General features: G+C 42.4%; 2 protein-coding genes across 3 annotated transcripts in view; both read left to right on the top strand.

The window, feature by feature from the left end:
* The window catches only part of wdr44 (WD repeat domain 44), an 87,255-nt gene extending 80,746 nt beyond the window's left edge, over positions 1–6,509 (top strand). For both annotated transcript variants that reach the window (XM_078211277.1, XM_078211278.1), the window contains 5 exons: positions 37–138; positions 225–340; positions 3,761–3,888; positions 4,567–4,692; positions 5,278–6,509. In XM_078211277.1, coding sequence (XP_078067403.1) covers positions 37–138; positions 225–340; positions 3,761–3,888; positions 4,567–4,692; positions 5,278–5,366 — 561 coding nt within the window. In that variant the 3' untranslated portion in view covers positions 5,367–6,509. The remainder of the gene's footprint in view (positions 1–36; positions 139–224; positions 341–3,760; positions 3,889–4,566; positions 4,693–5,277) is intronic.
* A 5,929-nt stretch (positions 6,510–12,438) lies between these two features.
* LOC144493135 (tRNA (uracil-5-)-methyltransferase homolog B-like) overlaps positions 12,439–18,377 on the top strand; it is an 18,039-nt gene continuing 12,100 nt past the window's right edge. The window contains exon 1 of the mRNA XM_078212036.1: positions 12,439–12,622. Within this exon, the coding sequence (XP_078068162.1) occupies positions 12,439–12,622 (184 nt within the window). The remainder of the gene's footprint in view (positions 12,623–18,377) is intronic.

The following is an 18,377-nucleotide window of genomic DNA, read 5'->3' as shown; positions in this document are numbered from 1 at the left end:
TAATTCTGGCTGTTTGTTGAACTATTCCCTCCCCAGCATCTGAAATACCACACACAGATACATGTCCGCTCCACCAGGGGGAGAAACAGAGTTGGGAGAAAAATCACAGGCATTGAGCCACTACCTGGTGAAAATAAGGTGGGTACATCTGTGGGGGAGCAGGGTGCAATGCTTTGTGTTTCAATAACAGTGTACATCTTAACATTTTGAACTCTTGAATTTAGATCCTTGTGACCTCCAATGATTCAAGAATTCGTCTGTACGACCTCAGAGATTTGTCCATTTCTATGAAATATAAAGGCTATGTTAACAGCAGTAGCCAAATCAAAGCAAGTTTTAGGTAAGTATGTGAATTTCTCCATGGTTTAACCTCAGAGGTACTTTCTGCTTCCGTCTTTGGACAATACAGTTCAATTTTTGCACAAATGATTGCTGCTTTCTCATAGCGTCAATCTAATGTTACATTTTTGCAAATTCACATGTTAACAATTAGTTTTGTTTCAATGAAGTTTGCTAATAATCCACAATGAAATGAATCATGGATTCTGTGGGAATTTTATGCAGATTTGGAGTCTGTGTTCTTGCTGGCTTTGGAAAACTTACTTTAGACAAAAATGAGAGCCAGCAGATGTGAATGTGATGCTACTTCTGAACATTTATACACCTTCCCCATGAGAATGATTTCTCCAATTCCATCTCACCACACATGGGTTGCAAGTGAGTTAAATAAAATACTGTGTCACAAAGGGCGGCACGGTAGCGCAGTGGTTAGCACTGCTGCTTCACAGCTCCAGGGTCCCGGGTTCGATTCCCGGCTCGGGTCACTGTCTGTGTGGAGTTTGCACATTCTCCTCGTGTCTGCGTGGGTTTCCTCCGGGTGCTCCGGTTTCCTCCCACAGTCCAAAGATGTGCGGGTTAGGTTGATTGGCCATGCTAAAATTGCCCGTTAGTGTCCTGAGATGCGTAGGTTAGAGGGGTTAGTGGGTAAAATATGTAGGGATATGGCCTGGGTGGGATTGTGGTCGGTGCAGACTCGATGGGCCGAATGGCCTCCTTCTGCACTGTAGGGTTTCTATGATTTCTATGAAAGCATTTTGGTTGCCATGTTTTTAAGCAAATCTCATACAGGGGTGAAACATATCCATGTACCGAGCACCTAGGACACTCAATTAGGTTGGGCCCCAGTGCAGGATTTTGGCCAATCCAAGGAGCAGGTGAAGTTCAGGAATGTTGCAATTTTCTTGTTAATAAATGAATATTGGTTCCAGTGGAAGCTAAAATCGACATGGAAAATTCAGTATCCATTATGAAAAAAACAGGTGGTGAACCACCCAGTTCCTAATATTTAGCTGAACGTCCACTGATCTGGTCCAACAATTAGGAAAGGACTTGTGTTTATATAGTGACTTCAGGAAAGTCTTATGGCTTCATGAATTTGACATTACTGTACATTAAGATTGTTACATAGGAACAAGACAGCTGTTTTATTCAAAGCTTATGTTGCAAAGCAGCAAGATCAGTTTGCTGTTTTGGTGATTTTGACTGAGGAAGGAAGGTTGGACAGGGTGCTGACAACTCATTGCTCCTCCTGTCCGATCTTAAATGTGCAATTGAACCACTGAAACAAACAAAGGCGTTAGTGTTCTATATGAAGGACTTCTCCCTCTGTACTTCACTTGAGAGCCTTGTTCCATCAACTACTTCCACCTCTTTGTCTTGGTCTGTTTCTGCTGATGCCTTTATCATTTGCTACTGAAACTTTGCTGCATGCGTTTGATGCTTCTGATCTCGATTGCTGCAACAACCTGCTTTCCAACCTTGCATCTTCAGTGTCCAAAAGTACCAGCTTGTACCAACTTAACCTACACTAAGACCTTGACTGTCACAGCTGTCCTTGTTGATCAGTGGCGCTTCCAACCTCTTAGAGCCTCAGATTTTAAATTCTTGTTGTTCTCAAATTCCTTCATTGTCTTTTTCCACTCCGCATCTACAAAACTGCCTGCGATCCAGTACCATTCACCAAATGTGGAATCTTCACTCCTCTGACATCACAGTCTCTTAGGCAACTGAAAGCAAGGGGTTGCACATGTCTCACTTTCTGAAATTTTCTACCAAAACCATTTCACTAGCTCTCCTTGAAATCCCTTCTTTATAACCCACCTTTTGTGACCAAGGTTTTAGTTACCACTCATATCACCTTTACCTTGACATCAATTTCCTCTGTGAAATGTTTTGGGATGTCTTCCCATGTTAAAGGTATTAGCTTAAGTGCAAGCTGTTTGTTATTTTCTGGTTCAAGTCCTGAATTGGACTTCTGACATTTGTTTCCAATGAAATATTGGCAACCCTGTCAAGCTTTCACACTTGGTTGGAGAATAATGCATTGATGGGGAGATGAGAGAGAAAATTAGGAAAGGACAAAATAGTCTTATGGAAATTGAAGATTGTTAAATCTGCTTCAAATGATCTTGTTGAAACACATAAGATTCTGAGGGGGCTTGACAAGGTAGAAGCTGAGAGTATGTTTCCCCTTGTGAGGGAACCTAGAACTGGGGGCACAGTTTCAAAATATGAGGTCTCCTATTTAGAATCCCTACAGCGCAGAAAGAGGCCATTCGGCCCATTGAGTCTGCACCGACCGCAATCCCACCCAGGCCCTACCCCAATATCCCTACATATTTACCCACTAATCCCTCTAGCCTAAGACTGAGACGAAGAGTAATTTCTTCCTTTGATAATTGTCAGTCTTCGGAATTCTCTTCCCCAGCGAACAGTGGAGGAGGGCTATGTAATTGAATATTATCAAAACCAAGTTGAGCAGATCTTTGATAATGGAGTTGAGAATTATGGGGGGCAGGAGGGAAAGTGGAGTTAAGGCCACAATCAGATCAACCATGATCTTCTCAAATGATGGTGCAGGCTGCTCCTGTTCCTTATATTCTGACGTTCTTATGAATATTTGGCAATTTATTAATGGCTCACATTCGGAAAGCTGCATTGTATCTAGCCAATAACCTTGATGAGATGTTTGCCTTGGACTTGACCTACCAATTGCTGCTTTGGCCGGTGAAGGCGTTTGCGATGCCCTATTATCTAATGAAGAGGACAATGTCACAACTCAAGCTTTCCTCCTAAATTGCATTTATAGTGCAGCTTTCAAACAATGCCCAAGAATTTGTCAGAGACCTGTTGTCCGGATCCCTGGCCATCTTCTTCATACCAGACTTTAGCCAACGAAACTAACCTCTATTGTAGGCCTGAAAAAAGCAGCCAAACTGTCCTACCTAAGGATTTCTACAACATCTTTTTAGTTCATACGCTTAAAGGTTTTATTAAGTGGTGCAGACAGTTGGCAGACTTTGCACCACTGCACCAGAAACATTATGGAAGTGAGGGGGGTTCCCTTGTGGGTATGCTCCTCCCTCTGGTGCTTCTGATTCTCATTCATTTGCTCACCTGTATGGTGCAGGAAAATCAGGATCAATCCACGAGGCAGTGGGATGCTGTTGTTTTGTGTAATACAGCAGTAGATAAAGCTCAACTTCAGACTAGGAATATTCCTTGAACAGCCATTATCTGCACTGCGTTGTTTAAACTGCAGAGATGGATATTACCTTTCACCAGAAATCATTCAACCTGACCCTCATGATTCAGTTACCCTAAAATGCTGCATTGTTAACATGATTGTAAATTGTTCTTTCATTCACACTTCTAACCGTGTGTATGTCTTTTTACATGCTTTGTGATTTTTATTTTTTAGTCATGATTATACTTACATAATAAGTGGATCTGAAGATAGATACTTTTACATTTGGAGCACTTACCATGATGTCAGCAAGTTTACTTCAGTGCGAAGAGATCGTAATGACTTTTGGGAAGGGATTAAAGGTAACTAGTAATGTGCTAAAACTGTGATTTCCGAAAGATGCATCAATTAAAATTGCTTTGAATTTCTCCAATGAAGCCTTTTAAATGTTGGTCTCTCATTCTCTTTAAAAAAAAAATGTTGATACTGTTTACAATCACTTCAATAAAGCAAATTGCTGCAGTGCTGAATGAAATTATCTCACTTGTACCCAGTCACACCTTTTGTGCCCCTGCTCACTACTTATATCACTGCTTTAGTGTCATCGAGTCAGTACATCACTGAAAGAGAACAATGGGTCCATCTAGTCCATGCCAGCTCTCTGTAGGGCAATATAATCAATCTCATTCTGCTCTCTGTCTTCATAGTCCTGCTCTGATGTTGTAACTGTACTCAGTCACATCTTTATTTTTGTGTGCTGGTAACTCTGTATCACTAATTGTACTTAGTCACACCTTATCCTCTGCGGTCACAGTGCTTCTCCAGGAACAGTGCCATTTGAAAACATACCAATACAATAATTATTGCTTTCTTTAACTTCAGCTGAGACCAAGCTGCTGTATTTGGTTAACTATGTTTTGAACATTGCTGAATATGAAACCCTTGTCATATAGGTAATATGTTTTGGCAAATCTGTGCTTTAAATACATCAAATACTGAGCTGAATTCTATAGTTAATAATCTGTCTTTCTCTTATGTAGCACATAATGCAGTTGTCACTTCAGCAATTTTTGCACCAAATCCAAGTCTGATGCTGTCTGATGTTCCACAGTCAGAAAAAGCAGATGGTGATGGTGTTGGTATTGATACAGATCATATACCTTCTGGTATGTTATCTATATTTTCAGATGTTGTACCACATAGATTGGTATAGACTGGTAAATAGTGATAGTGTATTCTTGTTTTATATAATACCCATTTGGAGAGTTTAATTAATGATATTGTCACATTACTCATAGTGGAGAAAATAGGAACAATTCAGTAATCTACAAGGGTAATTCAGTAGTTTATAGAGATTTGTTCTTCATTCTGAGCCAGAGTCCTGAATAGATGAGTTTTGTTGGTATTTGGGCAGAATTCAGTGTGTTTTGTCCTAATTCTTTGAATGGGAACATGTGTCTGTACATGTTTGCAGGACAGAAGAAGCAACATCAGTGGGACTTGCTCCACAGAAGTCAATCTAAGCTACCTTGAAAGAGACAACAGTTCAAAGAACTTGCATAGTAGTGTCATTGAGAAAGTTGGAATGGGTATGGAAGGTGGGGAATATGTAAGGAGAGCTCAGTTGTGTTTTAAAGAAGATTTTGTTTTGTAGTGCAGTGATCTTCGTGGATGAGCAGCATTGTTGCATTCTGTTGAGATGTGCATATGCTAAAAACTGAGATCTGACACTTATCTTTCTTTCATAACAGGTGCATTGAAAGCAGATATCACCGAAGTACTCTTGTCTGCTGATTTCACTGGAGCGATCAAAGTTTTCATCAGTAAAAAGAAGAACTAATTGTTTTCTGGCATTGTATTGAAATTGAATTCTGATGTGGCACATTATAATCTGCTGCAAACACCTGGGCTTTTAATTACCATTGGATTGGAGCAGAAATCAAAGAATTGCAATGGTCAACAATGTTATACACTTTATTATGAACCTCAGTATTTTACATGGAATTGGTTTGGACATTGGAGAACAGTTTTGTTGGCAAACTGTGTGGTTATTTAGACGGTGGCTGCAGAAATGATTGTAAATATCCTCGTGTGCATCTTAAAGGGCAGAAGACGAGTCCATTAAATTCTACTTTGTCCAAGTACAGTATAGTATTGTTTATGTATTGAAGTTGTATATGTGTGCAAGTTCCGGCCTGGAAATCAATTATTAGATTTTCTGCTTCAAAGAATGCAAATTTATTCCATAGATCATAGCGTGCCTTGTAAGGGAGCTGATTTTAAAAAAAGTTCTGGCAGAGTTTTGCAAGCGCATCAATGGCAATCTTAATATACTAATAACGAATGCTGTATAATAAAGTTCTGCTAAGTTGTAGCTGAACTGGTTTAACAAAAAGTACCATATTCATCCAATTCACTAAAATTAGGTGTTCCAATTTGAAACTGGTGCCAAGTCAAACTAATCACTGGAAAAATACAACTTTAATTTCATTTGCTGCAGCCATAGAAACAGGGAGCGTGTGTGGGAGGGGGGGTTAACGAGCGGTTGTAAAACTCAAAGTGCATTCTTTTAAGAGTGCAAGGACACTGATAATCCAGCCACATGCTTTCCTTTGTTTTGTATGTTCAATTATTGTGCTTTCTCTTTTTTTACTCAATGTACTTTACAGATGACAAATTTCCTCCTTGTTTTCGCCAAATGTTATTTTACTAGAACTGGGTGGAATGGATGACCTTTTACTATATTGGGTTGTACTAAGACTATTTGATGTTCAAACTGTGTATAAAAAAAAGTCTTGGAATTTTTGTGGTAAATAGAGAAAATGTGTACTATTGCAACACAAGGCTCTCAAATAGAAAAGTCTGTGAAGATAAGACTCTTCAATACCAATGAAATAACATTTCTGGATTTACGGTGCTAGAAAATGTTGTTGATGGTTTTAAATGTCTGAAATAAGCAAAATGTATAAATAAAGATTGCTCCAAAAATATTCTGGATTCTTTAACTCTTTTGATGGTCATATCTGTCTGATGAGAAACAGACTCAGGGTACAATTGGCTTCCTTCTAAAAATCCTGTCAAATACACTTCATCGTGCAAATGCTGCAGCAGAAACTGGTGGAGAAAGACTTGCTGTGTAGTAGGATTTTTCAGATTCCTGAGATCCTCTTGCAGGGAAAGCATTGGCACAGGCCATTCGACAGAATGGTAAATGGAGAGCTGACTCAAGCAAGAAGAAATCTAGGATCTCTACTTAGATGTCTGCCAAAATAGTGATTGCTGTGTTTCTTCTTCCTGAAGACTCTTTGTTTCATGCTGTTGTAAAGGCATTTACTGCGTGCTGGGGCCCTTCTGCTTTATCAAGGTGGCCATTATTCATCCGTGTGTCCAAAGTGGTCAATTTGTCTATTTGACCATAAAGCTGATCCAGGCCCTGTCCTTACACAACATCCTCATATGGACACTGCCTAAGGCTTTGTACCTCTCCGTCTCTTTCACATGCTCAGCCTCCCTTGTGTGTGCACTCCCTCTCACTTGCACTCTCGTTCCCGTTAAGATGTATGCACACTAGGGGATTGGTTGTGTTCAGTAGGCATTCTGATACCACTGCTAATACAATGGAAATCAGCAAGCCCACCACAACAACAGCTTGCGAATATGTAGTGTGTTTAATGTAATAAATTCCAAAAGCATGGTACAGGACCATTAACAACCAAAATTTGACACTTAGCTACGTGAGATATTAGGACTGGTGATCAAAAGTCTGGTCAAAGAGGTGGTAGGTTTTAAGAAACATCTTGAAAGGAGAGAGAGTGGCTCTAGGAAGGGAATTCAACAGTTTAGGCCCCAAGCAGTTGAGGCAGGCTGTTAATTGTGGAATAATTAAAATTTGGGATGCTCAAGGATATCAGAATTTAAGGAGTGCTGCAAATGCAGTGAGAGGAGCAAGGGGAGGTAAGGATTTGAAAAGAAGGATGAAAAAAAAATCAAGGTATTGCTGGACCAGGAGCCAGTGATGGCCAATGAGCATAGGGGATGGGTAAATGGGGCTTGTGTGCTCAGAACCGGGCAGAAGTTTACAGAGAGTGAAGTTGGGAGGCCAGCCAGGAGAGCAGCAAAATAGTCAAATTCAGAGCTAGCAGAGGCATGGATGAGGATTGTCAGCAAATGAGCTGAAATACGGCTAGAAATTAATTTTACGGCAGTAAATGTGAGCAGTCTTGGTGCTGGTGTGAATGTGATCGAAAGCTTGTCAAGTAGGATGGCAAGGTTCTGACCTGTCTAGTTCAGATGGTGCTCGAGCAGGCTGTATTTGATAATTAGGGAATGCAGATTGTGGCAGTGACTAAAGGAAATCGCTTCAGCCTACCCAATACTTAAATAAAATTGTTGCTCCTTTAGGACTGGATGTCAAATAAACTGTGTGGAGGGGTGGAACTGGCTGTTGTCAACATGCATGTGAAACCTGATGTGTTTTAAAACGCATCCCTTTAAAAAGGGAATCATGTTAAGGGGGAGTCATTGTTCAACGGGGCAACAGAGAAAAGGCAATAGAAGCGAATCAAAAGCTGCAGACAGGTCAAAAAGGATGAGAAATAGTTGACAATGGTCAGTCACAGGATGTCTGTGATTTTAGGGTCTGGTTCAGTGTTCAGAGAAGAGTTCAAAGATGCCTTTGCAGCATAGAGGTTTACAGCATGGAAACAGGCCCTTCGGCCCAACTTATCCATCCCGCCCTTTTTTAAAACCCCTAAATTAATCCCAATTGCTCGCATTTGGCCCATATCCTTCTATACCCATCGTACCCATGTAACTATCTAAATGCTTTTTAAAAGATAAAATTGTACCCGCCTCTACTACTACCTCTGGTAGCTTGTTCCAGACACTCACCACCCTGTGTGTGAAAAAATTGCCCCTCTGGACACTTTTGCATCTCTCACCTTAAACCTATGCCCTCTAGTTTTAGACTCCCCTACCTTTGGGAAAAGATATTGACTATCTACCTTGTCTATGCCCCTCATTATTTTATAGACCTCTATAAGGCACCCTTCATCCTCCTACGCTCCAGAGGAAAAAGTCCCAGTCTATCCAGCCTCTCCTTATAACTCAATCCATCAAGTCCTGGTAGCATCCCAGTAAATCTTTTCTGCGCTCTTTCTAGTTTAATAATATCCTTTCTATAATAGGATGACCAGAATTGCACACAGTATTCCAAGTGTGGCCTTACCAACGTTTTGTACAACTTTAACAAGATGTCCCAAGCAAAGGTGGGACATGGAAAGTGAAAACATACTGAACAACTTTGGAAAATAAGATTAGAGGTAGGTAGTTCGGAAGGACAAATCAATGATTTATTGAGCTTCGGGATGATAAATTTGAAGGGAGCAGTGTTTACTGTCAGCTGACATGGTGGCCTGAAAGGGAAATTGGCTGCCTAATTTAGTTGGAATTAGCAACGTGAGCTTGGATTGGGCATGGGTTGCGATAGCAATATTACAGAAAGGAGAGGGGACTGGGGCAGCATAGAAATCCATTGGGAGAATGACTTGGTGCTTTAGATACCATCTAGAATGTTGCATTTGTGCACCATATCGTGGATAGGATAAATTGGCAGCACTGTATAGATTCATTAGTGTAATATCAAGGTTTATCAAACCTTTCTTAGTGAACGAATCACGGACAAAGGGGCATCACAAAACTAGAGCGAAGCCATTCAGGAGTGCAAACTAGAGGCACTTTGCTTTTCAAGGGATAGTAGAAATCTAAAACTCCTTTCCCCCTTCTCCATCGCCTCTCCCTGAGTTTTATGATGATGGGACAACTGAAGATTTTCAGTTTTTGTTTTTTATTTCTTCTTTAACGTGGTATGGGTGTTGCATTTATTGCTTATCCTGCATTGTCATTGAGAAGGTGATGGTGAGCTACCATTTTAACTGTTACAGTCTATATGGTATGGGTACACCCACAATGTGTAAAGGGAGTTCTAGGATTTTGACCCAGTAACTGTGAAGGAAAAGCAATATGGTTTTAAGTCAAGATAGTATTTTCCTTGGAGGGGAACTTGGTGGTGGTGTTTTCATGCATCTGCTGCCGCCTTGGTGGTATAGGGCACGGGTTTGAAAGATGCTTTTGAGAGTTGCTGCAGTGCATCTTGTAGATGTGCACACTGCTGCCACTGTACCTCGATGGTTGAGGGAGTGAATGTTTAGCGTGATGGATGGGGTGCCAATTAAATGCATTGCTTTCTCTGGGTGGTGTCTGTGGGAGAATGTAAATCATATATAATAGAGACTTGGGGAGATGTAAAGAGTTAATGTAAATAGCATACATCATCAGTGATGTAAGATCAGGTAACAGAATGTTGCGAGATAGTTCTATGTGAAGCCTTGTGCTAAACTTTATCCTAAGAAGAATAGTTGAGAAAAGTTGAGGTTCACCAACAGCTTTGTCTCCCACAGTCTCTATCAATCCTAACCAAGGACAACCCTTAAGTTAACACCCACAATAACAGATAGTGACAGTGATATGGACAATGGGAAAAGCACTGAGTAAATAGCCCAGCAACTGAAAAAGAAGCAAGTAGAATGACTGCAAGGAAAGGACAGCAGAGGAACAAACTCTAAGAACTCTTAAGAAAGGCCAAAGAGCAGAAAAATCATGGAGAAAATCTTGCCCTTACCAGAGTTCTTTGAATAGCTGGAAGGCTTGGAGTGGGCAAGAAGTGGCAGAATAGGTTTACCAGGTGTAGAACCACTTCAGGAGTAGCAGAGAAGACTAGCAAGGAACCAACCAGTACAATTCTCTATGCTGTAGGCAGCAGTAATGGTCAGACAGGACATAAATGAAGAAATGGTGACCAATGAAGATGTTAGAAAAGCTTCTGATGTACATTTCAATCTTGGAAGATAATCAGAGAAAGGATGAAGTTCAATAGACATACTTGAAGACCCGAAGAGAGTGTAACTATATCGACCTGCTAATAATTGTAACATCGAACACTAGAAGACAAATTAGTCAAGTATCATCATATTGTTGTGGGAGTCTTAGAAAATAATCTATCAGATTTTCTACAGTTGAGGGAAGGTTTAACCTTATCAAAGGCTGTACAGTTAACAAGACAGACAGACAAATGAAAAAGCAAAACGGTGGATTTATTTGACATGACATTTCAAGAAAAACAACTGACTACTTAGGACACAACATAGCAGGACACCGACTTGGAAAGAGTAAAGAGGGTGTGGCAGTTACATTATTGATTGTTCTAATAGGGGCATTGTACTACTATGTACTTTATTACTTGCTCTCTCAACTTGCCATCATCACTGACTTATGTACTTATATACCAAGGTGTCTCTGTTCCTGAACCTCCTTTAGAGTTTCTCCCTTTATTTTATACTGTCTCTGCATATTCTTCTTGCCAAAATGAATCACCTCACATTTTTCTGCATTGACTGTCATCTGCCATTTGTCTTCCCAATTCACCAATATGGGTGGACACTGCTACCTTGCAATGCCAGGGACCCAGGTTTGATACTGGTCTTGGATGACTTTCTATTTGGAGTCTGTGCATTCTCCTCATGCCTGCGTGGGTTTCTCTGGGTGTTTTGCTTTCCTCCCACAGTCCAAAGATGTGTAGGGTAGGTGGATTAGCCATGGATAAATGCACAGGATTATATGGAGGTGACTCTGGATAAGATGCTCTTTTGGAGAGTCAGTGCAGGATCAATGGGCCTCTGAGCCAAAAGCTCTGGGTTTAAGTCCCACCTCAAGACTTGATGCCAAAGAGTTCATAATGCTGCCAAACAGTCAACCTGCAAAATCCTTCCAAACATATCAATGCTAGGCAGTAAGAGTGGGAGCGGTCAGCCATGCTTGAGGTGGAGTGTCCCCCACGATCCCCCCAACCTCTCGGCCTCTGGTGACAAACTAGCAACCTGTTTTCGGGTAAAACTCACCATGCATGGAAATGAATGAAAGTCTTGTGCACCACTAGATGTGGAAGAGAAACAACAAACAAAAAGAGTCCCAGAACTGACCCCTGGAGAACTCCATTACAAACCTTCCTCTGATCTGAAAAACCTCATTTATCACTACTCTCTATTTCCTGTCCTTTAGCTAATTTCTTATCCAAGTGCCTACTTTCCCTTTTATTCCATGAACTGGAATTTTGTAGTATGTTGTGTGGCACTGAATCAAATGTTTTTTTAAAAATTCATATACACTAAATTAACAATGTTGCCCTTATTAACCTTTTCTGTTACCTCCTCAAAAGAAAACTCCAACAAATCAGTTAAACATGATTTCCCCTTAATTAATCCATGCTTACTCTCCTTAATTATCCTGCACTGTCTAAGTGACTATTGATTTTGTCCAGAACTATAGTTTCCAGAAACTTCCCTACCACTAAAGTCAAATTGACTGGCCTGTAGTTGCGAGATTTATCCTCGTACCCTTTTTGCACAAGGTTGTAACATTTGCAATTCTCCAGTCCTTTTGCACCACACCTGTGTCTAAGAAAGACTGGAAGATTATCATTAGTGCCTCTACAATTTCCACTCTCACTTCCCTCAGTACCCTTGGATGCATCTCATCTGGTACCTTATCTTTTTTTAGTAAAATTCCAAATAATCTCATTCTGTAGCAATACTTCAAGGAATGAAAATATCTCAATGTTGATGACTGGCTGATTTATGATGAGACATTGGTCAGATCGAGAGTACACAGGCTTGAGATCCATCAGAAAATACATCAGAAACACCCGAGTATTATAAAGTGTCACACAATTCCATTTAGTGGCCAGGAATCTCAGAATCATTCAAATAAATAATTTCAAACTGCATCACCTGTGCAACCCATTGCCAAGAATAAAAAGAACCATTGATAGTATCCTCATTTCTATCCAAACTGTGAGGATGTCTCAGATCTTTTTGAGCTCAAAGGAAGAATATTCTTCATCATTATTGATGATGACTCCAGATGGATTGAAGTTAATCATCTTCATGGTACCACCTGGGAATCTGTCTTACATTATGCATAGCCCTCCAGAACCAGACAATACATCCTCTGAGGGAGCTGAGAGCAAGGTCATGGACATTGGTGAAACCACCAGAAAGATTATCTTTGTGAACCAGGGATGAAGGCAGAGACTTCAGCTGGAGATGCAATAAAATGTAATTTAATGGAGTTAGAGCCTTGTTGGAACTATAAAGGGTTGATGTTGTAAATAGACAGTCCACTGACATAATTTTTTATATTTGTTCAAGGGATGTGGGCATAACTGGTGGAGGTCAGCATTTATTGCCCATCCTGAATTGTCCTCATTCAGAGGGCATTTAAGAATTAATCACATTGCTGGAATCACATGCATGCCAGACCAGACAAGAACAGCAGGTTTTCTTCCCTAAAGGGACATTAATGAACCAGATGGGTTTTTATGACAGATTTTTTTATGGAATTCAAATTTCACCATCTGCCATAGAATCTCTACATTGCAGAAGGAGGCCATTCGGCTCACCGGGTCTGCACCGACTATCCAAAAGAGCATCCCATCTGTTCTCGATTAACTTCAGCTTTACTAGACCTCCTTAATGCCATGCTTGATAAACGTCAGGGGCAGTCACTCTCACTTCACCTTTGGCATTTAGCTGTTTTGTCCATGTTTGAACTGAGGCTGTAATGAGGTCAGGAGCTGAGTGATCCAGGCTAAACTGAAACTAAGTGTCCATGAGCAGGTTATTGCTAGGAAAGTGCCACTTGATAGCACTGTTGATGATCCCTTCTATCATTTTACTGATGATCTAGTGTCGATTGATGGGGGGTCTAATTGACCAGTTTGGATTTGTCCTGCTTTTTGTGGTCAGGACAATTTTTCACATTGTTGGATCGATACCAGTGTTGCTGCTAAATTGGAACAACTTGGTTTGGGGAACAGCTAGTCCTGCAGCTAAACTATTCAGTAATGCTGCAAGAATATGTTAGGACCCATAGCCTTGAGTCATTTATTGGTATCTCGTGGAGTGAATCGAATTGGCAGAAGACAGATATCTGTGATACTGGGGACCTCAGGAGGAGGCCAAGATGGATCATCCTCTTGGCACTTTTGGTTGAATGTTGCAAATGTTTCACGCATTTTTGCAAAAATGTTTTTTGCACTGATGTGCTGGGCTCCACCATCCCTGAGGATAGGATTTTTGTGGCGTCTCTTCCTCCTTTGTTTAATTGTTGACTACCATTCCTAACTGGATGTGGCAGGTCTGATGAGCTCACATCTGATCTGTTGGTTGTGGGATCACTTAGCTCTCTGCCGCATGCCTCTTCTGCTGTTTGGCATGGAAATAGTCCTGTTGTAGCTTCACCTGGTCAACACATTTTTAGGTTTGTCTGATCTTGCTCCTGGCATGCCCTGCTGCACTCTTCATTGAACCAGGATTGATCCCCTGGCTTGGTGGTAATGGTAGAGTGAGGGTTATGCCAGATCATGAGGTTACAGATTGTGGTTAAGTACAATTCTGCTCCTGCTATTTGTCCACAGTGCCTCTTGGATACCCAGTTCTGATTTGCGAGATCTGTTTGAAATCTATTCAATTTAGCACATTGGTAGTGATTAAAAATAAACATGGAAATAAAGTTTTGCTCATTGTCCAAACAAGAAGCTTGGTACCATCCAGGCAAAGGCAGTCCACTTGATTGGTACCCAATCCACAAGGAACTGGAGTAGGCCATTCAGCCTCTTGAGCCTGTTCTACCATTCAATAAGATCCGAGATGTTCTGCAATCTAGCCCCACATTCTCGCTTTCACCTCATTCTTTGGAACCTTTGGACAACAATGATCTATCAATCTCAGTTTTAAAATTAATGCTTGATATTGCATCAACTCGCTTTTGGAAGAAAGTACCAAACCTCTGCCACCCTTTGTGTGAAGGTGTTTCTTAGTGTCATCCCTGAAAGGTTTAGCTCTAATTTTCATGACCCCCAAGTCCTGGACATTCTCGCCAACAGAAATAACTTTTCCTTATTTACCCTATCTGTTCTTCCTAATACCTTAAAAACTTTGATTAAATCACTCCTTAATCTTCTAAATTCTAGGGAATACAACCAATGTTCCTCTAAATTGCAACCCAAAAATTCCTATTCAGGCCAAGTCAGCTCCTTAAATTTACCACACTTGTGTAACCACGCAAAACTATTTAAAGGGCTCACACATTTAGACAAATTCACAGCGCACTACAACAAAAGTTTGAGTATACGTTGAAAGCAACCTTTTATGTGTAATTTCTCTTTGTATTTTAACCACGGAAATTCAGTTATCATTCTGGAGAACCTATGCTCTATTTCCTCCAAGACCACTATAGACTTCCGAAGATGTTGTGCCCAGAACTGCTCACAATACTCCAGTTGTGGTCTACCCAAAGTTTTGTATAGCTGCATTCTAGCCCTCTACATATAAAGACCATATTCCACTAGCTTTTTTGATCATTTTGTGTACCTGCTCCTGATATTTTAATAACTTATGTACCTGGACCCTCCCCTACCCCCCCAAGTTTCTTTGGATGTCCACAATTTATAGCCATTCACCATTAAGAAATTGGCACAAACTTAAATATCTACTCCCTCTATGACTAGTGCACTGTGGCTACAGTGGACACCTGTGGCTACTGTGGCTACAGTGGACACCTGTGGCTACAGTGGACACCATGTACAGGATGCACTCCAGCAATTTGTCAAGGCGTCTTTTGCAGCATAACCCTTCAATCCATTACTAATTATAAATCTGTCTATCTCTTCCTTAAATATCTTTAGTGCTTAGGTGTCCACTGTATTGTGGGGTAAATAATTCCACAGATTCACGACCCTTTGAGTGACCCTTCATTTCTTTTTAAAATCTGCCATCCCTTAGCCTAAAACCATGGCCTCTTGTTCAAGTGGGGACGATCCTGAGCCTGTGTTCACCCTCTGTGCAAATACCGGTGGGGGCTCAAGATCCAGAAATTGTAGTTCTTGCCGGCGAGAATGTGATTTCAGATCTTCTCTGCCCTTCGCTGGTGATGTCATCAGGTTCACACCCATAATGGGCAAGAACCTGCTTTGCAGTAATTTGAATGTATTTAATTATAATTAACCAGCGCCCTCACCAGATATTGAACACCTGCCATATATTGACACCCCACTGGCATGACATCACATAGGCATGGATTGCAACAGGTTCACACAGATGTGAACCTGTCATGGATGTCTCCCTGGGGGCACAAAGTTAAGTATCGCCTCCGGGGCGGGGCGGGCGGCGGCAGTGTTGAGCATAGCTAGGAGAGAAGGATTTTTACCAGCGTGCTGGGCCACTTCCCCTCCCCCTCTCCCCATATGAAAACGTGAAACACACCTCCTTGATTTTCTTTTGGCAATGTTGTAAGATCTGGAAAGAAACACGCCAGTTTTCTCACCGGAAACAACACTCTTCGGCGAAATTTAGCCCAGGGTGTCCAACAAGGGGAAACATCCATTCTACATCTCTGCTGTCAATTTCCTTTAGCATCTTATATGTTATATTAGATTAGATTAGAATGAGATCTCCTCTCATTCTTCTAAACTCCAGAAAATGTAGGCCTAAATGACTCAATCTCACTTCATAAGTCAAGTCCTTCATCCCTGGAATCAACCTAATGAACCATCTCTGAACCACCTCCAATGTATTTACATCCTTCCCCAAGAAAGGGGACTAAAAGTGTGTAGTACTACAGATGTGGTCTCACCAATGCCCTGTACAGTTGCAACAGCACCTCCCTAAATTTATACTCTATTCCATTAGCAATGAATGCCAAAATTCTGTTTGCCTTCCTTATTACCTGCTGCCCCCATATCCTAACTTTCTGCAATTCGTGCATGAGGATACCCAGATATCCTTGCACCAAAGTATTTTGAAGTTTCACTCCTTTGAGATAATATGTTGCTTTTTTATTTCTCCAATCCAAATGGATACCCTTGCACTTATCCATGTTAAATTCCATCTGCCAAATTTTGGTCCACTCACCTAACCTATTCACATCCATTTGTCAATTTCTTACTTCCTCATTGCAACTTACTTTCCCACCTATTTTGATGTTGTCTGCAAGCTTGGCGATAGTACATTCTATCCCTGCATCCAAGTCATCAATGTAGATTTTAAATAGTTGGGGCCTGAAGACTGAACTCTATGGCACACCACTACTTACAGCTTGCCAGTCAGAAAAAGGACCCATTTATTCCTAATCTTTGCTTTCTGTTGGTTAGCCAATCCTTTATCCAGGTTAATATATTACCGTCAAACCCATGCGATTTTACCTTGTGTATTAATCTTTTGCATGGCACCTTAACAAATGCCTTCTGGAAGTCCAGATAGACTGCATTGAAAGAACCATCATTCATCCACTTTGCTTGTTACACCTTTGAAGAATGGCAGCAAATTAATCAAATGTGATTTAGCCTTCATTAAACCATGCTGACTCTCATGGATTGCATCTTGACTTTCCAAATGTCTCGTTACTACTTCTTTAATAATGGATTCCAACTGATTCCTATCGATAGACTTTAAATTAGCTGGTGTACTGTTTCCTACTTTCGAATGGCCTCCTTCTGCACTGGAGAGATTCTTTCTTCCTTTTTGAACAGTGGTCCATCACAAAATTGCTTCTGAAAATAAACAATAAAGGATTAAGCTTTTTTTTAACGTATATTCAACAGTTTAACCAGTTGTAATTTCTTTTTTCCGAAATATTCGGAAGAAAAATCCTTCTGGTGGAAAGTTGTCAGCTGGTGGACATCAGCGTCCATGGAAGGGGCAGGTACCCAGAGAGCCGTGCGGGCGAGAAAGTCCTCAATTGGCAGAGGAAGCAGTGATCCCAGAATGCAGCAGGACGAGCCTGCGCAGATGGGCCGCTTCTCTCGGGATTGTGGGTAGCGAAGGCGGAAGGCGAGTGGCCGGTGAGAGAGAGGGAAGAGGTTGCAGCAAATGAAGAAGGGGAGAAAGAGGGAGGTGGGGCAGACGGATGTGCGAGGACATGGGTGGGAGAGAGAGGAGAGTGAGGGCTTCATAGCAGGGGAGGGGGAGGGCGTACAAGTGAGGGGAGCATGAACCCAGCCTGGTATCCCTCTGACTGCCCCCCCTCCCATCACCCCACAGCCTGGTGACCCTGCTCCCCACCCACCCACTGCTTTCCCCACACGAACCCCCGCTCTGCCCACATCACCCCCCCCCCGCTCTGCCCCCATCACCCCCCCCCCCCGCTCTGCCCCCATCACCCCCCCCCCCCGCTCTGCCCCCATCACCCCCCTCCCGCTCTGCCCCCATCACCCCCCCCCCCCCCCGCTCTGCCCCCATCACCCCCCTCCCGCTCTGTCCACATCACCCCCCTCCCGCTCTGTCCACATCACCCCCCTCCCGCTCTGCCCCCATCACCCCCCTCCCGCTCTGCCCCCATCACCCCCCCTCCCGCTCTGCCCACATCACTCCCACAACTCTGCCCCCATCACCCCCCCTCCCGCTCTGCTCCCATCACCCCCCCCCCCGCTTTGCCCCCATCACCCCCCCCGCTCTGCGCCAATCACCCCCCACCGCTCTGCGCCCATCACCTCCCCCGCTCTGCGCCCATCACCCCCCCGCTCTGCCCCCATCACACCCCCCTCTCTGCCCCCATCACCCCCCCCCCCCGTTCTGCCCCAATCGCCCTCCCCCGCTCTGTTCCCATCACCGCCCACCCGCTCTGCCTCATCACCCACCCACTCTGCCCCATCACCCCCCCAGCTCTGCCCCATCACCCCCCTGCTCTGCCCATCACCCCCCCCCCCCGTTCTGCCCCCAACACCCCCCCCCGTTCTGCC

The sequence above is a fragment of the Mustelus asterias genome, chromosome 4 (genome assembly GCF_964213995.1).
Source record: "Mustelus asterias chromosome 4, sMusAst1.hap1.1, whole genome shotgun sequence".
Lineage (NCBI taxonomy): Eukaryota > Metazoa > Chordata > Chondrichthyes > Carcharhiniformes > Triakidae > Mustelus > Mustelus asterias.
Note: the sequence above shows the minus strand (reverse complement) of the source record. Positions and strands in the feature narration are given on the sequence as shown.